Raw genomic sequence first — 25700 nt, forward strand, 5'->3', positions numbered from 1 at the left:
GCTGGTGTATTAGGGAGTGCCATCTATCAAGTTAAGCGATAATTAGGATCGTTTCCCAATCTGGGCTGAGACCATTAGACCAGTTTCATGTCCAATTGGAGGCAAGACTTCATGCACCAAGAGGGGGTGAAAGATGGTTTTGTTATTTTTAACTTACACAGAGTCTCCCCATCCTTGAGGTCCAACTCTACATTTATCTGTATATACACATAGAGAGTTCTCCTTTCACAAAGACATTTTCCTTTCATGCTAAACACAGTAAAAATCCAGAACTTTCACACCTGGTTCTGGTTACACAGTAGTAATAGTAATGTGCAAGTAAACAGAGACCAAAAGTCACAAATGAAGACGTGTACATGAGGGGGCTGGAACGGAACTGATTCCAGAAAGAATATTTGTATCTGGCCTGAAATCAGAAATATTGGTACAAAGACAGAATAAAGGCCATCAGCCAATTTACATCCCCACTGCATGGCCACTGCTCATTTTTGTATCTGGGCTCTTCAAAATGAGTGTGGAAGTCCTGTAAACACTTTAACCCTGGAACTGGGTGAACTCTGTTGGGTACACAGATGAAGCAACAAACCTAAGCTAACTGTTTGACAGTTAAATTCATTTTTACAAAAACTAACATTTTAAAGATTTATTTATTGTTATTTGTTGAAACAGAGGAAAAACAACACTCCTGGGGTGGGAAAGGAGGGGAAGGGAAGAGACAGACCCTGGGTAAAAGTTATTACAACAGCACCTGGAATTGATCGGCCTGCCTAGGAGAAACACAGGCACTGCCACAACACCACAGGTAATAGCTACTGCCTGAAGCCAAGACAACAGTCCACACTCCACTGACAGGTGCTATAGATCCAAATCATAATAATCTTCCAGCTCATCATGAAATAAGTCCCACTCATCCTCGGAATCCGTTAGCTCATCATCACCTCCGGCTGCCAACAGCATAAGCAACATCTCACCAAGCTCAAAGGTCACCACCTCATCCTCGTCGGTTTCAAAGGGATCACCGTTCTCTCGCTCCTCGATGAACTCCCAGAACCGATTCCTCCGCTGCGCCTGCAAATGGAACACAAGGATTTCCTAGGTGACCCAGTGGTACAAAGCAGGAGCCTTTCCAGAAGCTGACATGTCCCTGGTGTACTTTCTGACATGCAAGAAATCACATTTCTCTTTTAGGGAGATACTGACCTCCAGCAGAATTAACCCTCACACACACCCCTATTACTGCTACCCAACATTTTTACTTCAGTATGTTGTAAGAAAGTTTTTTAAATTTAGTCTTTCCATCTTGGCCTCCAGCATTCACAAACTTTAGAGCACTGCTTCCTTCAAATTCACCATTACAGAGGTCTATCAGAAGTGGAAAAAAGAAAAGTCAGTATTTCCCTATCCTCTTCTCAATGCAGAAGACATAATGCACACCCCTCCTGTGCTCTCTGTCTGTTGAAGGGACAATTAATCAGCAGCACTAACCCGGTATCTACTTGAGGTTCCTACTTTGGGTCTTTGTGGCTCCTCTTGGCGGCCATCAGGATATTCATGCTTGTAAAAACAGTTCCCTCCAAATGGACAGCTCCCACGGCCTTCATCAAAATACCTGCATGGCTTGTTGCTGGAAAGGAAAATATCGCAACCCTTACTGACAGCACACCCCAATCAGACTTCAGAACTGCATCTACCTGCAGTCCACAAGGATCTCGGGTACCAGGATGGCAATTTTGTGAGTGAAAGACCTACATGCAGAAATGATTCATTACACTATGTGTGGACTGATGCATGCAGAGGGACAACAATGGTGTGCAGTGCACGAGTTTGGACTGCCTTACGGCTACACTACCAGTGTTTTGTGTAGAGAACGGGAAGCCTGAGGTGAAAAAACACCTCTGGTGTTTTCTGGTCCCAGAAATAGCTCTGGGACCGTGTACATGCTTCTGTGGGCAGACAGGCAGAGAAGTGCTTCACATGTGGTGGTGGAAAGGAGGTGTGAAAAGGGGCTTTACATTAACACCCTTCTTTTCCACGAGTGCCTTTATCTCTGCAGTCTCAATCTGATAAAAGGCTGCATTGCTCATACCTCATTGCCTCCTTGTATTTCTGAATGAGTTTCTGCTTCTCTTCCTTCTCCTCCACCCAGTACTCACTTGGAATGACAAAGTTAGACGTGATCCGGCATTCTGGGCAGGACCTGGGAAACGAACAGACTGTGCTGCAAAATTCCACATGACAGGGCGCTCTCTCTCCTATATAACAAGCCATGGCATATATCCATCTTTAAAGAGGTACTGTACTCATATACTTGCTGTACAACCTTTTCAATCTAGACTGTCTTATAAGTGAAGACAACCTAATTTCTCTTCAAGAACTCAATGGCAATGGCAGCTGGTCAGCTTGTCTCAGAAAAGCTTGAAAAAACACTTCACACAGACTCCTTTTTCTTTAGAATTAAATAAATTTATTTTGGTATTTTCCCTATATTTATTTGATTGGAACTTGGTATTTTCTAGAACAGCCTTAAAGGGAGAAATGTTTTGCCAACCGAATAATGTTTTAAGGCAGTAATGAATTAAGCAGCATACATTCTGAACTGGTTAATCTGTTTCCAGATTCCTGCCTGGGTGTCCAAGACATAAACAGTAACCACTGGACAACATGCTACTAAAGAAACAACAGTTATTTACTATCATTGAGTTTTAACCCAGTATTGACCAAATCAGAGTGTAAATGTTATCCCTAACAATTATTTCATTCCTAAACTAAAAGTTAGTATGCATTAAATGCAGCCTCTGTGCAGTCTGCATCTGGAAGTCTGTTGCAAGTTGTCACAAGTTACTAAGTTCTTCCACAGTAACAAAGCACAATCGAAATGGGAAAGTGCCTCACTTTATAATCTTGCTCTCAAACTGCTTAGCACTCCTCCACTTGCGGATGCACTTGAGACAGTAAGTGTGGCTGCAGTTGGAGAGGATCCCAAAGCGGCGCTCGCTAGGGTTAGCTTTCTCATACACCACCTCCATGCAGATCCCGCACACCATGTCTTTACTACGCTGGACGGCAAAGGAAAGCTCCATGTCCTTCTCGTGAGCTTCAATGCAAGACTGAAAAGGAGACACAAAGTAAACAACTACAGAGATGACTGGTCATCTGGTGAGGTCTAGGCAGGTTTTTAAACTCATCTGCTGTTTTGCAAAATTCATGAGGTGTGATTAGGCTGAAAAAAATCTTCATCCTCAAAAAAAGTTTGTTCCAGTACTGGTGAACAACCAATTCAGATTTCAAATTCCTTCCTTCAGACACTGCTTTTAAACATGAAAAGGCAATCTAAAAGACCATCCACTTTGACAAGGCAAAGAACAAAGCTCCAGTATCTTTAAGCAGACAGCTCTCCCAACACAGATAAGGAAATCCAGCTGCTTTTGAGTATGGCCCTGGCAGGAAACAGTCTAGTTTACAACCGGAATTTCATTCACTGCCTGACCTGCATACACCTTCAAATAAAAGGGAATTAGTAACAAGTGATTGAGGGAACATAGGAAGCAATAACTTACAGCTGTTAAACAGCAGACAGTTGTTTGCTTACCTTTATGTGCTGAGATCTCTGTGCAGCATCAATGGGATGCAAGACCTGCAGGCCACACATATCACACACGTCCCCATGGATGTACACACAGTTTTCTCCATAACGACATTCTCCTAACGCAGCGTAGGGACACAGCTCCTTTTTCATCTCCACATCTGCCTGCTGCTTCTCGTATTCTTCTTCAATCACCATTTCCTGCAAGGGTGCTTCAGCACAGAAAGGAGCAGCTGGGAACAGAATTAAGAACAGTAAGCAGCACATTCAGGTTTTGAGCACCATGAGTAAGAAGACTCAGGGTCACCCAAACAGAATAACAGAAATAACCTAGGTTCACTTCAGTCCAAGTTCACACACCCTCAATCTGAACTAAATTATTTTCCCCACTCAATTAATTTCAAGACCAATTTTTTCATCCTTCAACCCAGACAAGATTAAAGCTATCAAAGTTTCAGTGGTCTGGAAAGATCCATTTACAGGCTAAGTCCAACTAGAAAAATTGCACTAGTCATCAGCAGCTTAATACAGACTCTGGTTCAGCAATCATTAAATAAAGCTACAAATCTCACACAGCTTTTAGAATCAATTTCACTTTACTTCAAATTTTCACATCAGCTAAAGTTAACAAGTTTTTTTTTCCCAGAAATTACACAGCTGAAATAATAAAGATGTATCCAGCATAAGAAAATGCTAGTATGGCAACACTACATCTGCAATTTCTTATGTGCAGGCTAATTAGCACACTGTTCTTTAGCATGAACAAACTTTCATTTCTGGACTACCATGCATCTCTAGGATTGATAGAGAAGTGGTGTCCATTCTAACTCCATTCTACATATTTGCCAAAAAAACCCCTGTCCTAAACAGGTATCTGGTCAATTAGCCAGACACATGAAACTGAAATTCAGGCTATTATCACTGCATTCTAAGCTGGCTACCAGTTTTGCAAATCTAAAGTAAATTCCCTCACCCAACCTTAAACTGAATTGAAATCTGGATCTTTTCTCTTCCCCCTTTAGATAGCTATGGCTGAACACTCCTCCCTGTACCTCAAACACATGCTTGCCTGCCTCACCACAAGTCAGCCTTCTGAAATTTTTACATAAGGAGGATGATGACTGAATTAGAAGACAAAAGCAGTCAGTGAGAAATTGAAGGTCTAATAAACATAAAGCATTAATATATTCAGAGTAAACACCAGGAAGAACAGCAGCTGGAGTTAATTTACATAACCAGAAGCTGTTACAAGAGTAGCAACTCATCTATACTATAAGAAAGTGTAACTTTTAGAAGCTGTTCAAGCACTAGATTTGCAGAAGCAAGTAAAAACTACCAAAGGCATATTTGGATCAGTTAAAGTGAAGGACAGACTCCCCCAAATTAATCAGAGGCTGCACACTCACACAGTTTTCATCCCTATGGAGCAAAGACATAACAACAGGCATGTATCAGTCTGTTAGTCTTAGGAAAAAGACAATGCATGTCCCTGTGACTTAGGTTTTGAGGAATAAGCAAATATTGACGATTAGTGTAGAAAAATATTAGCTCTCAAGATCAAGTCTCCTTCTTGAACCATCTCAGACTGTAGTGGTCACTCAGTGATCCTGGAGAAGTCTGTTTGTTAGAAACATACTTTTCACAGCAAGTGAGTAACTGGGTAACAAGTCACCTGGCAACCTGTTCATTTTCAGTCCGAGATTCCCAAACAAAGTTATGGTCATTAGTTCTTCTTCCCCCTGAGTTTTAGTGAACTAGCACTAGTGACAAGAAACCACATACTAGGCTCTACATTCTCTCCTGAGTAGCTCAGTAGAACATGAAAATATGTACTTACTTATTGAAATCCCACTTGCCCCTCCTATTTGAAATTCATGGTCTCCACTTCCATAAAAAGTAACAAAAATCACAACTACCATTCAGTTTTTAGTCCCTCAACTGTTGCATTTGCCAGTGGTTGCTCAAATTAGTGTTGTCACAGAATTTTTTACCTAGTTGAGGGCCATGAAGATGGTTAGAGGGATGGAACACCTCCCCTATGAGGAAAGGCTCAGAGAGCTGGGGTTGCTCGGCCTGGAGAAGAGAAGGCTCCGGGGTGACCTTACTGCAGCCTTCCAGGACCTGAAGGGGGCCTACAAGAAAGATGAAGAGGGACTTTTTACAAAGGCATGTAGTAATAAGACAAGGGGTAATGGTTTCAAACTAAAATTCAACCTGAAAAAGGGTGGGTTTAGATTAGATACTAAGAAAAAACTCTTTACTGTGAGGCTGGAACAGCATGTATATTTTCCGTATCTTCTGCACTGTAGCAGCTACAGTTTTACTTTCTCTTTGAAAACCACAATTAGAAAAATTCAGAAGACTTCACTGCCTCAGCAGATACAAATCCAACATCCCTCAGAGTAGCATTTGTTCTCTGCGATGGTTTGCTGTTTCCAAATCTCTGGTCACCAGTAGGTGGACTCAATCCCCACCTTCTCACTGCCAATTTACCAGTCAACAGGGTTAAATTCATACTAGTGGAAAAACCGGTTTGTTAACTTTGATCCACACACCACCTGCTTGCACTTAGGACACACTTCATAGCATTAAACACATTAATCTTTCAGTAACAGGAAACAGACACCAAGTTTATTGTTTCTTGTATTTCTGCCTTTCTACTCTTCCTCAATTGCTGCAGAACAAGTCAGGAAACGTGGCACATCTGTACAACTAAAAAGTGAATACCTGAAGAATCATCACTATTTTCTATGCTAGGTCCTGAAGTCTTCTTCAAGAGACGAGGTTTAGTCCCGAATCAGAGAATCACAGTAAAAGGTAAGCATTATAGTCCCATCTATGCATGGTTAAATTGCAGCCTTGAATCTTTCTAATTTTTAAGAAAATTTTCAACACACAGGCTTCTAGGGAATCTTGAGAAATATATTTCATTTTGAAGTTTCCAAGTATCTGTACATTTCTCCAGCAATTTGACAAGAATAATCTGCTTTAGGGCATACACTACAGAATACACTGCACACATTTTTATTTCTGTAGCTTAATAAAGACAGTTGCTTCAGAAAAGTGAAGTTTTTTTAAAGTCACCATGGGAATTAGCATCATGTAGCACTGTTCAGAAGAGAAACAGATGAGTATGTTTACATCAAGTTTCAAAAGCTATAAAACAGACTTGCAACAAGATTCACAGAAGAGAATGTTATTTAAGTTAATCTCACACAAGTTTGCATGAAAAGTATGCCTAACCCTTAGAAAAAAAATTGCTTTAAAAATACTAAGTTAACAGTGTAGTGACTTAGACGTCAGGAAGAAGCACCAGCTCTTCTATAAGGACTGTACATATTTAAAAGATCTCTGGCTGGTCAAACCAGCAATGAATTGATTCCAGTGGAGGGCCAGCCAATCATTAATGGGGCTGATTCCCAAGAAAAGTGACTGACTCTTAGATGTGCAAATGACAAGAGACAGAAGGCAAGCTGAGGCAGGCAAAAATCCAATTACATACAAGGAAAGAGGCTTTCTTTGTGAAAGAAGTCAAACACCACAAAGGATTCCCAGAGGTTATGGCCCTTTGAACATCTCTGAGGATAGAGATTCAACTAAACAAAGCCCCTGGCAAACTTTAAGCAGGAAACAAACTAGATGAAATCCAGAGGTCCTTCCAATCTGAATATTATATTCTGATTAAAATATTTTTTTAAATCCTTTGTCTCAACAAGCACAGAAGCTCTAACTTTCATGACACTAAGGTGGCACATTCACAGGTAGCTGTCAAGTTTTCACTCCTTTGGGATATACTCAAGTTCACATAGTTCACATCTATTATGCGATTCCATAATCAAACTTCTCAACTACATTAGCAAACTGTTTGTGTCACTTGATCATTCCTCTTCACCCTCCTCAAATTGGATGGCAGGAGGCTCCAAGCAGCACCCTGTAACACTGAAATCATTCTCTTTCCAATCTGAGCATCTTAGAGTGCCACGGAGACAAAGCAGTATAATCTGAGCACTCTATGAGATCTTCACATTCTTCTGGATGCAAGGTGTCCATTTTGAATTCAAACATTTAAGTACTCATACCCTTCTCATGCCTTAGAGAGACAAATATTAAAAATTATGCTAAAGTGAACACCTTCAGCCTACTTTTTACTTTAATCTGTTCTATTTTGGCAGGAAAAACGGATGAGAGGTATGCTGCTCAAATAGTGTGGTCCCGTTTGATGAGTTTCTTCAGTCTCATTCTCATTGTGAGCCGTCACAGTATTAGAAAGTTGAGTTCCAGAAAGCTAACAAGAATAAATCATTTTCAGCCTCTAGCCATGGGATCCACTAAAGTAAGCATCAGGCTTCAATTCCTTTTACAGGAATCCATATCTCCACTGAAAAACCTTTGAAAGACAGCAAAACCATCCCAAACCAAATCAACCAACCCAAAACACAAAGGCAGCAGATTATCTCTCCAGAGTAGCAATATTAATTTTATCACCAGTAATTTCCTCTTCCATCCCATATGCAAACTAAACTTCAAAGGAGATTCTCAAGTCATTCAGAAACATAGTGAGAGAAAGCCAGTCATGCAGAGACTGACCTGAAATACACCTGGTTTCAGAATGAAACAGTCAGTCTGGCTTCTCGCGTTGGAAAACCCAAGCTCACTTGAACTGATCAATAAATACAAATAGCTGTAGTCAAATGCATTAAAATAAATGCACTACACAGAAACTGTTGAGCCATGATGGAAATTCACTGTTATCCCATGATCAGCTTACCACGTCCACAGTATGGCTGCCCAGGGACAAACTCCACTGCATTCACCCAGTCTTCAGCCCCTACTCCAGCTGCTGCCAGATCTGTATTTTCATCTTCTATCTCAGTAATAAATTCTTCAACTGTTTCAGGGAGTGACGCAAACTCTGAGGACACTGATGGATAGATTTCTGCCTCTGGGTTAACATCAGTCACTTCTTCCTGTATTAGTGGCTTGGTATGTTCATATCTAAAAAGTTAAAACACATCATGTCAACTTTCCACAAAAAAATACTCCAGACAGCAACCCCACGTACTGAAAATGAACTAATGAAGATGTGAACATGCATATTTGGAAGGAGGACCCAGAAATGGCTAGGATGAGAAAGTCACTGATGACCCTTAATAGAGAAATGCTTCCACTTGTGCAATCTGTCAGAATTGTTCAAGAAAACACAAGGTACTCTGAGATTTTGGAGAAAAAAGAGCACAATTCTTACACACAGAACAATCTTCAAGTATGTCGCAAACAGGTCAGTTACCTATTACACATGTATAGTATTGCTGAATGAAAAAAATGAGTTTATCTAGCATTATAAAGAGAAGACTCAGGACAAACACTGCTGCCTCCAACTACCTCACGGAAAGACACAGGAAAGATCAGCCAGAGTCTTCCAAGAGGTCAGTGACAGGATGACAGTCAGCAGACACTAGTCCAAAATGGGAAGTTACAGTTATGAATATTAAGAAAAAAAATTTGCTCTAAGAGTAGTTAAACACTAGAATGGGTGCACAATCTTCATGCATGCAGATATTCAAAGCTGGACAATGCCTTGGGCGACCTGGCCTCAGCTGGCACAGATTCAGAGATTCCCCACCAACATAAATTATTCTTTTCCTGTGTCCCAGCATCATGCCTCAAACAGATTTTACACTGAATTTGAGTACTTATTCTTAATGCCCCTTTCAGCTTATTGTGAAAAATGATAATCGGAACCCTTTTAACCCTACCATCAACAATAAAAGGGAAGGCACATTTCCCTCAAAAATCTGTCTTCCAGCAACTAGGAGACTATATAGGGAAAATAAATGACAAATATACTATTATAGTCTTAGATATTTGCTGACTAATTTCAAGGAAACAGGAGGAAATTTTTTGAGATCACACAGAAGTTTGAAGTGACTGTGATTCACTTAGCTCGTGTCAGATTAAAAACAAAGAAGTGTCACAATTCTTGCATATTAAAGAGGTGCTCTTAACCAAATGTCAGCTTGGAAATTCTACTCCTACGAAGCACATTTAAAATTCTAGCCTTCAGATCTCTACATCTGTGGCCTCCAAAGTGGGTGCACCATACTAGGTGCCCAAGGCAAGCCAATGGGGTGCAGGAAGAAAATACTACAACTTAGTGGTATTCTTCCCCTTAAAAATACAATAAATTACTATTATTATTATTAAGATACATGTTGATGGCAGTGTCCTCACAGTCCACACATCAGAGAGCCCCCATGTGGAACGTGTGAGGCACCCTGAAGGAGGAGGTGTTCCATCACCCACTGGGTTGACAGTGGCACCCCCTTGTCTGCTCACTTTCAGCACATTGTGACATATTGAACTTTACTAGTGCCCACTTAATGGATCAACAGATTATCTGGTCTTGTTTTACCTAAACTAACCCTGACAAAGAGAACAAGTGGCTTAAAAAGATGCCTGCAACTGTGGGCTGACAGCAATGATAAAGCCAGCAAAAGCCAAGAAGCAAATGTCAGAGCTAACAGTTCCACTCCTACTACCAGCTCCTCATCAGCCACACTATGAAGCAAAACAATGCCACCCAATCAGCTCTTGAACTCAGGGGGAGGGGAACCACAGAAGAGATCAAGATTACCAAGAAGGCAATCTGAAATATGGATTTACATTCACTATTACTGATGAAGAACCATGCCCTCGGTGTATGCTGTACTTTGAGATATTAGCTACTGAAAGGATGAAGCCATCTCAATTGGCAAGGCACTGAAAATCAAAACATCTGGAACACAAAGCCAAACCTCCACATTTTTTTCCAAGATGTTTCAAGTCATGTGCTACTGAATCCAGTACTTTGCAGAACTTCACAGAAAGGGTTTAGAAACCTCTTTTGAGGCTTGTTACATAACAATGAAAGACAAAAGCCATATGCCATTGGACTACTTTTTCTTCCTGCTGTGGTAAAAATTACTCAAATAACTCATGGAAAACAATATGGTGACAAAGTAAAATGCATTCCTTTGTCAGCAAATACTGTTGGGAAACACATAGGAAACACTGCTAGAGTCTGAAGAACAAGCAGTAGAATAAATTGTGCAGAGTGGGAAGTTTGCTGTATGGAAGAAAGAAAAGTACAGATGTTTTTCACATCTCAGCTTATGATATTTGCTAGACTCTGTTTCAATGTGGAGTACTTTTTGTGAGACACCAAAGAAAAGATGCACCAGTAGAGAAACATTCTCAACAAATTACTTCTTTAACAAAGACAAAAAGATTCACTAGAGGAGATATCTTCTCAATAGTATACAATTACTTTAATAAAAACAACGATTTATGGAAAAACTGTGCAAGTAAAACCACTGAAGCAGCAGCTGCTCTGACCACAATAAGAGATTGCAGGGTAAGGGTACAGGGATAGCACCCCACCAGAAATTCATCACTGCATCATTCACAGGCAAGATATTGTAGCAAAGATGGATCCAGAAGCAGCCAAGTGACACTAGAAAATGTCATCAATATAGACCTTTAAATAGTCAAATGTTTACTGCAGTTATAAGGAGGAGAGCAACCATGAAAATCTTCTGTACCACACAGATGTTTGCTGATTATCTCATGGCAAAGCACTTAAAAATTGTCATGGATGAGTTATGCATGTTTATTTCACAAAGACAAGTGCTGCAAATTTGCTGCCCTTTTCTGTGATGACAAGTCAGTGCCAGCAATATGCTGCTGAGCAGATATTAAAAAAATACCAAAACAACAAACCCAAACCAACCAAACCAAACCATATTCAAACTGTCCCTCCAAGATAAAGGCATTCTACAAACAGATAAGTGCTTTTTGAAGGAAATTTGTGGTATGGAGACAACACTTTGAAAAGGAACTGTTTCCACCATTATGTGATTTTATTGCCAAAAACTATCCAAGTGTGTCGACGACAAATAAATCTTTCATATCGTGCACACTTAAACTTGGAAAATTATTTCTGTAACATGTTTAAAAATCTTTCAAAATCAGAATTCCAGTGTATGTTGGACCCATTTGCTAAAAATATAAAAATGCAACACCTTCCAGTGAATCTGCACTAACAGCTGACTGACATCAGGAAAGGTGGAAACCTACCAGCTAAATTTATCACACATTACAATGCAGCCAACAATACACTTCCTTTTGGATCTGCTTATCTTCGTGAAAGATCTTTTTCAGCTACGACTGCCATTAAAACCAAGGACTGAAATAAACTGAACTTCTAATGAGATCTTCAAATAACCATATCACAAAACGCTACACTGAGATTTTAAATAATAAAAAAGCCCATTGAATCAATATTACTGTCAGTAAAAAAAATATTATTACTAATCAGGCTTTTAGTGACAGTAAAAATTGCTTTGAACTGTTCATAAAATATCCCTCAAATATTTTTCATTTCACCTTTAGTACAACTTTTTTTAAATTCTGGTTTTGGGTTATGTTTTATAGTGTACATAACACTAGTACAGTAGTAGATGTAGATACACACATATAAATTATAAATAAATGTGTATGTTGGTGGGAGCTCAAAAATATTGAACTGATGGAGTGCATGATCCAAAGTTGGAAGACCACTGATCTACACAATCAAAAAACAACACTGGCAGACAGAAGACTACAGAGAGGCATTCTTTGTTACCTTTCTTACATATAGTAACCCTTTATGAAACATGAAAATGAAGCTAACTATGAGTTACCACATAAAATAATGATGCAAATGTTTAATCACTAATTACAGCTGCCATAAGACAGAATGGTAAAACTTCTGGTAAGTTTTAATAAAATGAATTATGAAACATTCCTAAGCCCTTGTAAAGCTTGGCTCCACTAGAAAAGTATCTGTTTTTCTTCTTCACAATTTATTTTTTATTTTAAGTTCAGGGGTATGGACCAATTCAGAGTATGTTTTCATAAAGCTGTTTTGTACAGGCAACTTATATAACAAACTCCAGTTACTTTCCTAAAATGGTAGTTCCAGTGTCAGGGTACCAATTCCTCAAGAAACAACACGAAGAAAATAAATTCTTACCTGTTCAGGCTTTTATGATCACTTAAATAGTGTAACTCATTCTCATCCATTCAGCTAGTCTGAAAGTAATCTCAGATTTCGATTAATCTACTCATGTTATTAATAAAAGATAAGAAAACTCCCCGTGCTGACAACTATCACTTTCCTGAAAACCAGTTACCACCTTGCCTTTGCTCATTTTTTTGCATAGAAAACACTGGTATTCAACAAGACAAGAGTCAGTGAAAAGTTATTCTTAAAAATATCTGAAGTTGCAACGGAAAAGGAAAGCACTAACATTTACTGTTTTTCCCCGAGCTCTCTACTCAGGGATTCAGAGTGCAAAGCTTCCTGCAGGTTGGCCAGGGCATTTCTTTACCTGCAATGATCTCCATAAGCACAGCATCCTCGCTGGTAATACCTGCACACCATGGCAGACTGACTGGTGGAGAGGTCATGGGAGTAGCGGCAGTTGTCTCCTTCCTTGCAGACTCCATGCATGAAGTATCTGTAAGAGAAGATAATGATGAGTTAAGGAGAAGCACTGAAGCTGCAAAAATATTTGGATGATCTTATTATTCTATAAATCAAAGTATGTTGTATTAAAGACTCATAGGATTCTGCCCCAATAAAATAATACAAATAAGAACATTTGAGGAAAGATGAAGCCTCAGCTACTCCAGTGAACTGTGCTGCACATTTAGGGACTTGCTCTTACAAAAGCCTGGGGAAAAAACACAAACCTGTAAAAGCACAGTTGTCCTGGGCTGTGACACTAAGAGGAAAGAGTCTTGGACCAAGCAGATTGGCACCAAGTTTTACTTGTAGCCCCTGTGTCCTGACACAAGCAAAAACCTTCCTGAATCCCAACAATGGATACAAGACTCAAATCCAGACACATCCTAAATCACCCAAGGTTTTAAATCTATTCTGGATTCATAAATAATTAAATCAAATGTGATTTCCTCTCCAAGAATGAAAAACATGTTTGTGATGGATAATTACATCTGACAAAGCACACACATTAGCTCCTGTGATAGGAGCCAAATAAATCAAAGCACCCTGCTTCAACATTGTGCTGCTTGTTTTGAAAAACTTGGACAGTTTCAAAGCTTTTGAGGACAGTTTGATCAATTTCAGCATGTCAAGTAGCACAAGTTTAATTCAGCATCTTCAATGTAGTTATTCAAGAGAATTGTAGAGTGGTTTTCAAGAATTCTTCAGTTTTAACCGAGAAGAACAAGCCTCTAGAAATTCAGTGCACTGCAAGTGTTCAGATTCAGTATCTTAAAAATAACAACTGAAAAGTTCAAGTACACCTTTCCCAATCCACATAAAAGTGTTAGCAAAGAAAAAAAGGAAAAAAGGAAAAAAAATCCTGTGTAAAAACTGAATCCATAAATGTTTACCAACACTTCAGTTTAGAAAGAAGCCACACTGCCTCCAGATAACAAGCTGCAAACTCTGAACTCACTGAAAATAGGAAGAGCTAGTAAACAAGAAAATTTGTCAGGAGTTAGGTCTCACACAAAACACTACCTGAGGAAAGGTTGAGAAGCAGATAAAACCCATCTAAGCCCAACTTGCTGCTGCGCGGGGCAGTCCTCCCTCCTCCACTTCCAGCACTTTGCAGAGCCAGCAGAACCAGGCCCTCCAAGCAGCTGAGTGCAACCTCACAGTCAGCACAAGAGACAGAGATCATCTTTCAGCAGCCACAACTAAGATTAGGACACCTCTTCAGAGAACAGTACATTCAAGTAGATATTCCTGGCCAAGAAAGGTGGTAAGATGTTGAACTGCATGCACTTCTACACAGCTATTTAGTCTACTGTATTTTTAAGAAGTCAGATAAAGCCAGCGAACAATGCACTAAATGACATAAGTAGAGCTACATCTGCAATCCAGTTTTAGGGAAATATTAAAACCTGAGGTTGAGGGTTTAGAGATCTGATAACCCTTCATATGCAATACCAGTGGTGCATTCAACATACCAAGAAAAAAAAATAATCTCAACAAGCTTAACAGAACACAAGTTGTCACTTGCCATCAGGCTGCAATTCACACTCCAAATCCCCTGTCTGTACCCTGTAGACAAATTAACCAGGTAAGAAACGTGATCCTACATAAAAAACAAGCAGCAGAAGACCCAGATAAGGCTCTGCAGGGTCAGGTGGAGGTACAAACAGCAGGAACAGGGTGTTGCAAAAACAGAACAAGGCCCATCCCTGCAAATATACCATCAGCAATCTCTCCAAAAAACCCCTTAAAAGTTACGCTCACCCACCCCAGCATAAACCACCCAGGAAGACCCATGTCAAAAGGAAAAAACCAACACTCAACCAAAAAAAAAAACCACCCGTACTTAATCTCTCCTCTTCCCCAAACAAACAAAAAAAGCCCCCCAAACAAAACCAAACCTAACCATCCATGAAGTCATGGAACTAGAATATAACTGGAATTTCTGGTTTGATTGCTTTTAAGAAATGGGAGTCACACCAAAAGGGTAAAAAAAAAGACTTCAGATTGCTTAAGGTTTGTTCTTTAACAAGTGTTATCTCCACCCTTTCCTTATTTCCACTCAGCATTGCTTCCCCCAAGTGCTGGGGCAGCAACTTCACAGCCACTGGCTGGCACAGACCAGGAAATGGCTGCAATGGAACCTAACATTCCTTTTGCTGCCCCCATGGTTATTTTTAATCTGGATCACATCACTGCCCAACCACTCTGCACAGCCACTCTGCTCCTTGAGCCAGCCATGTGCTGGAACACCACTACAGCTGAAATAAGTGACTGACAGAAAGGCTCCTGCCTGAAGTGAGGACATGTGATAGAAACTGTTTGGCCAACAAGACTTCTAAGCCCCAAAATTAGCTTCTCCCACTGCATGAAAGGGAAAATTAAGCTCCGAACCCCTTTCCTTCCTTCCTAATTTACACCAGAAAATCCTCTGAAAATGCAGATTCTATGTAATTCTGAAAGTTGTCGCAATTTATTATATTGAAATGGTAGGCTATAAAGGGCAAAAAATAAACATGAAACACTCCAGGCTCTAATTCACACATCACTCTTAAAGTCTTCAATACTAGGCAGCAAACTCAGCATTATTTGAACATGAAGGCTGCACTGGGAGGGGAAAAAAATGTATTTCTCTTAGGATTACACCCCAACTTCTTCCACAACCCTCCCCCTCACCAAGAGGTAAGATTTTTACTTTAAGGTCACAAACGATATAACACTTTACACATCAAATTGCAGTCTTTGACTAAAACACTTTAGCCAAGTAAAAAAAAAATAAACATAGTGCATTATTTTTGGGGTAAGATAATGAAATTTATTTTGGAGAGCATCCTTACTTACACAGAGTATTCAATTTAACCCTACCCAACAGCAATACCAGCCCCTTCATTCTGCTTATAGGAAAAAAGCCCCCTTAAAACTGAGAAATATATGAGTTATCTGCCTTACACACAGACACGTAGGACATCAGAAATTTGCATTTGGTCAAGCAGTCAGAGAACACATGTAATTTCATCTGAAAAGATAAAACTAGATCAAGACAAGCATATAATTGGATTTTCTCTGAGCCTCTGTGATGCTGTCATCCAAAAAAGCACTTATTGTGGCAGTGCTCTCTGTCCTTCCAATTCAAATATACAAGTGTAATTCGGTTAAGCTGCTTGGGGAGCCAGACTAGAGAAATCATCAGGATCCAAGTCCAGATAATTTCCCCAGTTCAGTTCACTGCACAATTGTAGAAAACATGAGTGCCACGAACACATGGAACAACCAGACAAAATTAATAACTGCCTGCACTGGCATTTTATCACTGAAAAAGGTTCAACATATGTCTACTTATGAATGCTTTGATCAAAAGAGCATATCCTGATTTTCATGGGTATTTCTCAATAGGCAAACCTTCCTTCTACAGCTTTGGAAGCTTGCAATGCGTTTCCTTATTCAGATGTATTCTGTTCTTTAGTTCAGGTTTCTGCTTTCAGGTAATGCTAATTTGTTTTATCATACTACTGCTCCAGCTAAATTAGAATGTTACAGCCAACAGCAGACCTCCTTCAAAACCCAAGACACTGCCATGACTGGCAGATGGGGAAGCTCAGGATAACATCCAACTGCAGTCATTAGCTTCTTCAGGTGCCATACAGAGACTGAGAATTCCTGGGAAGAAGGCAGCAGGCAGCAGGAAAGAGGCTAAGCACGCTGCTCTAGCACAGCTCCTGGGTGTTCAGACTCGTTACTTGCCAATGAAATTCTGCTGGAGTTAGTAAAAGGGAAAAAAAAAAGTTGATCTTCATAGCATTTAGCTCATTGTCCCTTCTCCATAACCTCCTTCAGAAGTTACCAGGGATGCAGACCAGAGCAGCCATGAAAGGGGCAATCCAGGCAGGCTAGCAGGAGGTTTGTGCCCTGCACCTCATCCCTGGTGCTGCATGGAATTAAGGAGGCCTGACTTTACTGATGCACACTCTTCACATGAAAAGAGAAAATTACCTCACCCAGGTTTTCAGGAAGAACAACTAAGAGACAGCACTCAAAGTACAGCACTTAGTTGCTATGGGTTTTATTTACATTCAGTTCTAAAACAAACAAGTGAAATGCAATTTGTTTACATCAACTTGATGACTTTTAATGTCCCATGAAATCTGGAAAACACAAGCATGGAACAAACAGTGCCAAGCCTTTAGAAAAAAAAAAAGACTGGCTATAGCAATGCTCAATAAAACCATGTAGCCAACTGAACTGGAAGGACTGAGGAACTTGGTAAGGACAACCATTTTTTTTATTTCAAACATATCAATAAGAAAAAGTTCATAATAACAAAAAACAAGTTCTGAATTAGCTTTGTTCCCCTGCCATTTAATCCAGATTAAAATTTAAAATATAAATTTTTACCAAAGACAATCCTTGAAAACTGCTAAACCACAGAAGTAAAAAAAAAAAAAAAAACCAAAAAAAACAACCTTTTTCATTGTCTCTTAGGGAACATAATTTCCCGTATTTCACCCTGAGACTTCTAAACTTTAGCTGCAAGAAAAACAGAAGAGTAACATCAGCAAAAATGTATGTGTAGGAGAAACCAAAGTCCTTCTTCTTAGTCATTGTGTCTCTCACTCCGAGATATTATTCATCCATCCCGAGGATATCACACTGGTATATTAAAACTCATTAACCAAGCTATTTATCATATCAGATATTCAAAGGAACAGCAAGAACTTATGGCACCAATTTTAAGCCTTCCAGTTTCCATAAAACAGCAGTATTTCTGTCCCAACCATCACGTGCTAGCTCCTTATACTGAAGGGACTGTCTCCCAAAAGTTTTTCAGGCAGCATTTACTGTCACCCCTATGATGATTCAACTAAAAATGCCTGTAAACGAAAAAAACTGTGCAGTGTTACTCAAAGAGCAACTGCTCTACCTCCCACTCTAAAAACCTGCATTTTGAAATTTAACTTCTTCATCTCACTGTTAAATCCTCCAGCTCATTTATAAAGGTAAACTAAAATTTAATAGTAAGAAATATATCTTCCTAAATATTATTCATATTTAGGAAGATATATCTTTATTCTTAAAGATATATCTTTATTTCTATCCTATTGAAACCAAATCTGGAAATCCAAAATTCTTATCACAGGTTCCTAGAAGGGCAAGTCAAAATGGCTAATTTCACTTTAAAGCCTGATTAAAGCCATTCTCCCTCGAACTTGAATGGTCCCATAAAAATTAATAAAGCAAGCAATGGGATAACTAGCAGGATTAGGCAAAGAGAACAAAGAATGGAGACGTTCATTAGATGCAAGGCCAAGATTCCATTGTTTAATCTCAAATTAAAGCACATTAACCATTACAAAAGAGCAGCTTTAGCCTCTCACTTGGCCTGAGTGTTTGAAAATAAATGTATTCCCTCAACTCCGCACTGCAGGACACAGATGAACTTGACTGCCTCTGTCGCTGTCTTCAATAAATCGATCCTGCATCTATACCTATTCCATTGCTGTCTCACGAATCCAATTTGCCTAATTGAGCCTTTCGATCTTCAGAAATTACGAGGCAAACTCAAATAGAGGGAGCGCTGACCTTATGCCTCACTTAAAGCTGAGCTAAGCACGGTTCCCGGTCATTTCGCCGGCATCAAACATTAACCCGGGGATTCGCAGGCAAACCGCTCTGCCCGCAGCAGCCCCCCGGGAGCGCTGCTGAACGGAGCTTCCCGAAGGGAAGCAGATAGCTGGGCATCAGCCAAAATTGATGTGGAGCAACAGCGAACAGGGACGCTTTAAACACCGCAGGGGATACCAAACAGACACAGCCAGCGAGCTCCCTGAAAGCCGAGCAGCGGCTCCTCATGCTGCTGCTGCAATCTGCCGGTAAAACAAATAGGAAAAAAAACAAGCAAGAGAGATACAAAAAAACTCAATCAAGATCTAGAGCTTCTTCTTTCCTAACCAAGGGATGGTCCTTTTTGCTTCCCAGTGACTTAGAATTTATTTGTCCACAAACACGTTAAATGCAATTTAATTTATTAAATAAATAAATTTTTAAAAATCAGGAGACGCTCATCGATGTAAATCTTGGATTACCATTTGCTTTTATATTAACTAATATATGTCTACACTCACAAAACTGTTATAAATTCTGCCTGCCAACCGACCAGCACTGTAGGTTTAAAAATAGTCCATCTGGCAAGCTTTAAAATACGCAGTACGGCTTGCATAACCCCAGCGAGAAGATTTATCAGGAATATAGTTTAAAGGAAAACACGGATAGGAAATGACGCAGCACACAGAGCCTCTATGACACAGGCAGGGCCGCTTCGCACATTCTGTTATATGTCACGACCTATTCCACTTCTCCGCTTTAATAATTAGCTTTCGCTATATCAATCACTAGTTAATCCCCAATTTTAAATATCGATTGAAACGCACAACAATTTAAATTACGTCGCGTTTCCTGCTTTGTCGCGCTTTGCGGAACGCGGCTGCAGGACTTCCTTTCACACGGCGTCCTTCGCGCAGAGCACTGCGGGCCTGCTCCCGCACAATAACGAGCGGCCCACGGCTCCCGGTGAGGCGGCGGGAACGCTCCCGGCGCGGCGCGGCCGCCGCAGGCGCTAGGCCGCAGGGAACACCCTCGCACGAGGCCGCGGCTGGAGAAAGGCCGCGGGCCGCACCGCCCCCACCGGCGGGCCCGGCTGCCGGCGCCGCGGTCGCGCCATCTCCGCCGGTAGCCCCGCCCGGAGCCGGTCCCGCCCGGGGCCGGGGCCGTTCGCCACCCCCGGGGACGCGCGCGGGGCGGGGCCGGCGCGCGCCACGGGCGGGCGCGCGCAGCGCGTACGTGACCGTGGGGGGAGGGGCGGGGGGGGCGGCGGCGGTGAGGGGAAAGGCCCCGGGGCGGGGTGGGGGGCACTGCGGGGAGAAGGGAAGGGAAAGAAAAAGAAGGACAAGGAAGGGCGGCCGCGCCCGCCCGTTTCCCCCCCCCCCCCCCCACCCGCCACGGACGGCGCGTACCTGCAGGTGACCTGCTTGGTCCAACCGCCTCCCCCCGGCCCCGCGGATGGCGGCGGCACGGCCGCGAAGTCGAAGGCGACGGCCGCCGCTCCCGCGGCCGCCGCGGGTGACCCCAGGGCCGCGCCCGCCGCGCCCGCCGTTGTCTCCAGCGCCGCCACCGCCTCCGCCATTTCTGTTTATCCCGCAAAGCGGCGGCAGCGCCGGAACTTCCGGGAGCGGATCCTTCCGGCCGCGCGGGGCGGGGCGCGGCCGCAGCTCCGCCCCCCGGCCCAGCGGCGGCTCCCGTTGGCCGAGCAGGACGGGCGCGCGCGAACGCGCCGGGGGCGGGGCCGCGCCGGTGCTGCCCTCGCGCGGCCGCAGGGACCGCACGGTCCGTGCGCGCCCCCGCGGCGCCGCCGGGAGCGCGCGTGGGCGTGGGGCCCGGCTCACCCCGCCGGGATCAGCCGGCGGCGGGAAAAGCCCTTTTCCAGGAGGGAACGACACGGAACGGCGACGTGGCGCCGGCGGGGGGCGGGGAGCAGAACGGGACAGTGGTGCCGCAAAGGCCCTGGCTAAAAGTTGGCACTGAGCCACCCGGTGCTGCACTAATGGGGTAAGAAACATCGCGTCCTTCTGCTGTAGTATGTCCCTCACTGCAGATACTCCAGAACCCTCTGGACGCGATGCTGTGTTGTGTGTCCTAGGACGGCCCTGCTTGAGCAGGGAGCTTGGGCCGGATGATGGTCCCACTAACCCAACCTATTCTGTGATTCTGTAATAAATCCTGGTTGTGAAACTGCTGTTTGCCTGATCCACATGGTGCCCTTGGCTTCCCTACTGCCAAGAACCTTAAGCCAAGTACTAAACACATTCCCAAAAGATAGTGACAAGCTGGGGCGCAGGGGCAAGATGAAGGGAGAACCCTGTCATTGCAGTGGTACTGATACTTTGCCTCTCTCCTTGAAAATATATTAATAAATCAAACTTATCCAGGCTATCAGTCACTCCAGAAAATACTGAAATGAAGCCTGTGCTCTAAACATAGGCATTAGGACAGTCCCCTAAGATGCTGGACTTTAGGAAGAGCACAGGAGAGAAGAGGTACATCTCTCCTCAGATTTCCTTGTAACAATGACTTCAGGGCCTTTGAACTACCCAAGGAATGAGGCAATGGGAATGCTTGCTGGCATTTTCTGGAATGTGCAGAATCCAGACTTGGGTGAACAGAGCTCTGAATTAAAAGGAGGTGAAATAGACATATCAATTTTAACAAACTTCAAAACAAGGTACAGGTATGCATAAAACACAAAAAAAAGGCTTGTTCTTGGAATGAACTATGAACTCCAACAATCTTTGAATGAATAACTTCTTTGAATGATTGTATAAGATCAACCTTCATCCAGGACAAGGAGCACCCAAATAAAGACCTTGATCCTGGCTCTCTATGCAGCAGACTCCCTCCTGATATTATCAGCACAGTGATCAATGCCAAATAGCTCATAAATTCAGTTCAACAAATCCCTGTTATAAGACTGTTATAAGACAGCCTGGATGTTCAATGGAAAACTGTCCCATGAGAATTGATAATACTATTTTTAATATCTAAAAGAAGAAACTTATTTACTGCACCTGATTCCATCACAAAACATTTTTCGTGCAATGTTCAGCACTGAAATAAAAGTTCAAAAACGGCACCAGGTGTGTATGTTCAGTCTTGCATTCTGTTAAAAACAGCTGGAGGAAAAAATACTTCATATTAGGAAAAAAAATCAAATACTTTTAAGCCATTAAGATAATCTGGGAAGTTATTTTGGATCCATTAGAATGATCATGAAAATCTGCTGATGAAAGCAGAAGGATGTCAAGACAGTTAAAGAGGTTAAGTCACTAAACAGCAACTTTTGTCAGAACTTCATATTGGCTAGACTGTTTCCCTGACAAGAGAGATAGTTCCAGGCACCACAGTTCTCACTAAGGTAAAATAAGTGAATGGTTAAATATCTTCTGTATGATTCTGCATGTCCCTAGGAGGTCTCCTGGATATTGGCAACATAGAAACAAGCTTCAAAAACAGAGAAACACCAGTGAGCAAATCCCAGCCTAACAACTGTAAATAGACTCTTAGAAATCAGGTACACAGGAAAAGGAAAATACCGTCCCTTGGTGGACATGACAGGGAAAAAAGTAATGTGGAGTTTGCCTTTTCCTTAATGCCTCCAGCAGTGACACCCCTGAGAGAGGAAAGGTTTCAGGGGAGATGTAAACTCTAGGAATCACTCAGAAAGAAAAATGCCAGGGTGGCTGTAGGGCCCAGCTCCCAGTGAGCAGTAGGAATTTGCCATGGCAATTTCTTTGTTCCCAGCCGCTCCCATTTTAGTCAGGAACCTGTTTAATATTAACTTCTACTTCTGATGCCCCGAGGGGGAAGCAGCAGCAGCAAGCTCCGGGTCAGGGGCAGGCAGACAGGACTGGAAAGGCAGCTAACACCGCAGCAGGCAGGGAGTGAGTTAAACGCTGCCCCACACTTTCACACAAACCTGTCTCCAGCTCTTCTCCAGGGCTTTCTCTCCTGCCAGTTCCCTACTGGCTGCTTCCAAACCCCATCATTGCTATTGTCAGCTATATCTCACCCTGCAGAAGCCTGCTGGGAGCAATTCCAGAGCTGGGATATGCAGAAGACTGCAGTGGTGCCCTCAGAGACCTGTTTGACCTGCCCCATTTTGTCTCAGAGACTCAGAGGTTCATGTTGCAAAGCTGAGCTAAAAATCCAACAGGCTGATTTTCTACAGGATTTAAGGAAAAAAAAAAGACAAATCAAGCAAAACGTCTTTACCCCTGACTTACTTAATATGTCAGGCTGGACTTGGGTGCCCACTGCATTGAGAATTGGAAACTGAGTGACCAGCTTGGTTACTAAGCCATCTGGCCTGAGCGTATGTCAAAAATATGATGGTCCAGATAGATTCCTACAATACTGCAGTCTTTCCAAAAAGATTTAATGGAAAATAAAATTATGTCATTATAATTTGTGTGTATTTTTAAAAAATGTTATTTTACCTACTCATTTTCTTTCCAATACATCTGGCTACCCATCCTCCCAGGAAAAACATATTGTTCACAAAATCTTCAGCATCCTTTTATGGTATCTGAGGATGCAATCTATCATTCCTGCAATTAAATTCCCTCCAGACTGGGTAGCAGAAGTCAGAGGCAGATTGTCTTTGTAACTCAGCAAGCTCTGTTTGAAGTTTCCTTGGATGTGTTTAGTTGAAGAGACTGGAAGGATGTAGAAAGTAAGACACAATTTTTTACTGCTGGGTTAAACAGAAGTTGCGAGAAATTTCTTTTGAAAGGGACAAGTGTAAAGTGCAAATACTGCTTAAACAACTTATGTTTTACGATTTCCTGATTAATGGGTTGCAGTAAAATCAGTTCCCTGACACTGATTACTTCAGCAATACATTAATAATCATTTCAGCTAGTTTTATGTTGTGCATGGAAACTGCACAGAATCGTGTCTGTCTTTTAACCTATAAATCAGTTCCTTCATGGCCGTCTAAATCTCAGCTCTGATATTTTCTGCAGAATGTAAAACTGAAACATGTACAATACAAGTGCATTAGATATCAAAGTATCATAGTTTTTTTAGGAGGGGACAAACATTAACTTCACAGTCCTTGTTCAAAGCTGCCCTTGAACTGCTAGAATGGATTGTGGTTATAGGAGGAGACTATGATAGTTTCTGCTGTGAACTCATGTTCTGCGTGTAGCCAGGTATCTGCATCGTAAAAAACATGGCCACAGCTGTCTTTAGACCTACAGCTTTCCTTGCTGGAGAGGCCAAGATCTCTTACCCTGGGAAGAAAGGGTTTTAACAGCTGCATTTGGCAAAGCTGTGGGGGAGGCATGAATGTGATTCCTCTGCTTTTTAGGAATAAGCACAAAGGGGCTCAGTCTGCAAATGCATTGTTTTAGCAAGCAAGGAATTCACTGATTTAAAAAAAAAATCTAACAGGAAAGGAATCTGAAAAATGAGAAAAGTCTTTTAAAGAGCTAGGGGAAAATCTGGCTCTGCATGAACAAAACTAATCACAGAAGCTTTCCTGGCCCTGCCGTGAAGTGGCCCCCTGCACCCAGGGCAGGGAGCAGTTGTGGAGCTCAGCTGTGCCTGTAGTTAATAATAAATGGATTCTCTTGGCCAGGAGTTCTGGCCAGCACACCCCCTCCTCCGCCTCCTCCCAGGGCTGCCCAGGCAGCGCTCCAGTACCCACCCAGCCTCCCTCCATGAGACAGACACCAGAGGTAAGAGACACCAGGCCATTGCTCCATGAGCTCAGCTACGCAGCGTGGGTCACAGGGGAGGCGGGAGGAGAGCAGGTCCGTGCTCCAGCTGCCTGAAACGTGCACTAGGAATGTGCAAAGTTTGGTTACAAGGCAAAAGGTTGTATGGGTCTTGCAGCAGAACTTGCCAAGCTTCAAAAATCTTTGAGGCGGCTCAGGCTGGATGTTGGCCGAGCTCCCTGTGAATATCAGCTCAGCCCTGTTGGGTTTCAGGTGGTGACCAGCTGCTTTTTATTCACTGGCCAGTAGTACAGCTTGGGCACTCCTTGTTGTTGTGCTTCTGAGTTTGGGGAGTTGTTAAAATTCAGAGCACAACTCGAGCAGCTCAGCCGATCCCTGGTGTAGGCCTGTTGGCCTAATGAATTTATTCTGAAGCTGACTTTGCCCCAGAGAGTGAGGGGTGAGTAGGCACACAGAGCCATGCCAGAACATTTGCATGAACCCATGAACAGCTCAAGCTGCTGAGCTTATCACGAAAAGGATTTGGAAAGTGGAAAATCTTAGTGTTTCAGTCAGGTGTGTATTGTGTCTAGTTGATCCAGTCCCACATTTCTTAAATAGCACAGCCCAAGCTGTCATGTATAGTTGAAGTCTTTAGATTTGGGCAAATATAGTCTCCCTGGGTACAAGAATTTTCTATATATAGCTGAAGTGCCACACACTGTACTGAGAGCAGGGCCATGTTCTGCTAACTGTAACATGAACACAGTACTGCTTTTTAATTAATTTGCCATCTGAATTAACAATAGGCACAAAGGACTGAGGAAGGGAATCCTTTCCTCCCAGTGAAGGGGTGAGGAACAGGGAGACTGGAGGGATATGGCCAAAAGCCCAGGGAAAGTATGTGAAGCAGCCAGGCATTGAGTGAAACTGCCCTGAGGCCCAGACCAGACCACTCTTAACATTTACAGCTCTCTCCCCCTCTTTCTCTGTTTGGGAATGAATTTAATTAGAGTGAAAAGGAGTTGCTAAGAGACCAGAGGAGTTCTGGAGTTTGTTGCTGGGGCTGAATTGCCTCTCTGCTTCCAAGGCACTCTGCTAAAAAGGATGATGTAACATGAGCCTGCATAAAGCACTCCCAGCTCTAGGGAAAGCTGCTCTCTCCTCCTTGCAGTTCCAGTCTGGTTTGTCAGTTCTCAGCTTCATTTTGAGCTCCTTTTTTTCTCCTAGACACTGGCAAAAAAACAGGTTCCTATCCCTATAGCACTATTCTGCCTTGTAGATTCGTCCTTGTGACCTTTCA

General features: G+C 42.3%; 2 protein-coding genes across 10 annotated transcripts in view; one reads left to right on the forward strand and one right to left on the reverse strand.

The window, feature by feature from the left end:
- Positions 1–628: 628 nt before the first annotated feature.
- MKRN1 (makorin ring finger protein 1) lies at positions 629–20340 on the reverse strand. Of its 4 annotated transcripts, none has more exons than XM_050987895.1 (9): positions 20138–20339; positions 12994–13122; positions 8352–8578; positions 5575–5715; positions 3590–3816; positions 2893–3107; positions 2087–2197; positions 1510–1624; positions 629–1068 (listed from the first exon to the last, which is right to left on the reverse strand). In XM_050987895.1, the coding sequence occupies exons 1-9, from the start codon at positions 20305–20307 to the stop codon at positions 856–858; spliced, it is 1548 nt and encodes a 515-aa protein (XP_050843852.1). In that variant the 5' UTR covers positions 20308–20339; the 3' UTR covers positions 629–855. The 4 variants fall into 4 exon arrangements, with proteins under 4 accessions (XP_050843852.1, XP_030094447.2, XP_050843865.1 ...); XM_030238587.2 differs by having other exon boundaries at positions 1486–1624; positions 20138–20336; XM_050987908.1 differs by lacking the exon at positions 5575–5715 and having other exon boundaries at positions 20138–20340.
- A 104-nt stretch (positions 20341–20444) lies between these two features.
- LOC103819610 (uncharacterized) overlaps positions 20445–25700 on the forward strand; it is a 28875-nt gene continuing 23619 nt past the window's right edge. For 3 of the 6 annotated variants that reach the window (XM_050987883.1, XM_030237792.2, XM_050987888.1), the window contains exon 1: positions 20445–20729. Coding sequence is in view for 1 of the 6 variants with exons in the window: in XM_030237792.2 (XP_030093652.2) it covers positions 20725–20729 (5 nt within the window). In the remaining 5 variants the exon portion in view is untranslated. Of the gene's footprint in view, positions 20730–21824; positions 24419–25700 lie in introns of those variants that run through there. The other 3 variants (XM_050987874.1, XM_050987867.1, XM_050987887.1) reach the window with 1 other exon arrangement.

The sequence above is a fragment of the Serinus canaria genome, chromosome 1A (assembly GCF_022539315.1).
Source record: "Serinus canaria isolate serCan28SL12 chromosome 1A, serCan2020, whole genome shotgun sequence".
Lineage (NCBI taxonomy): Eukaryota > Metazoa > Chordata > Aves > Passeriformes > Fringillidae > Serinus > Serinus canaria.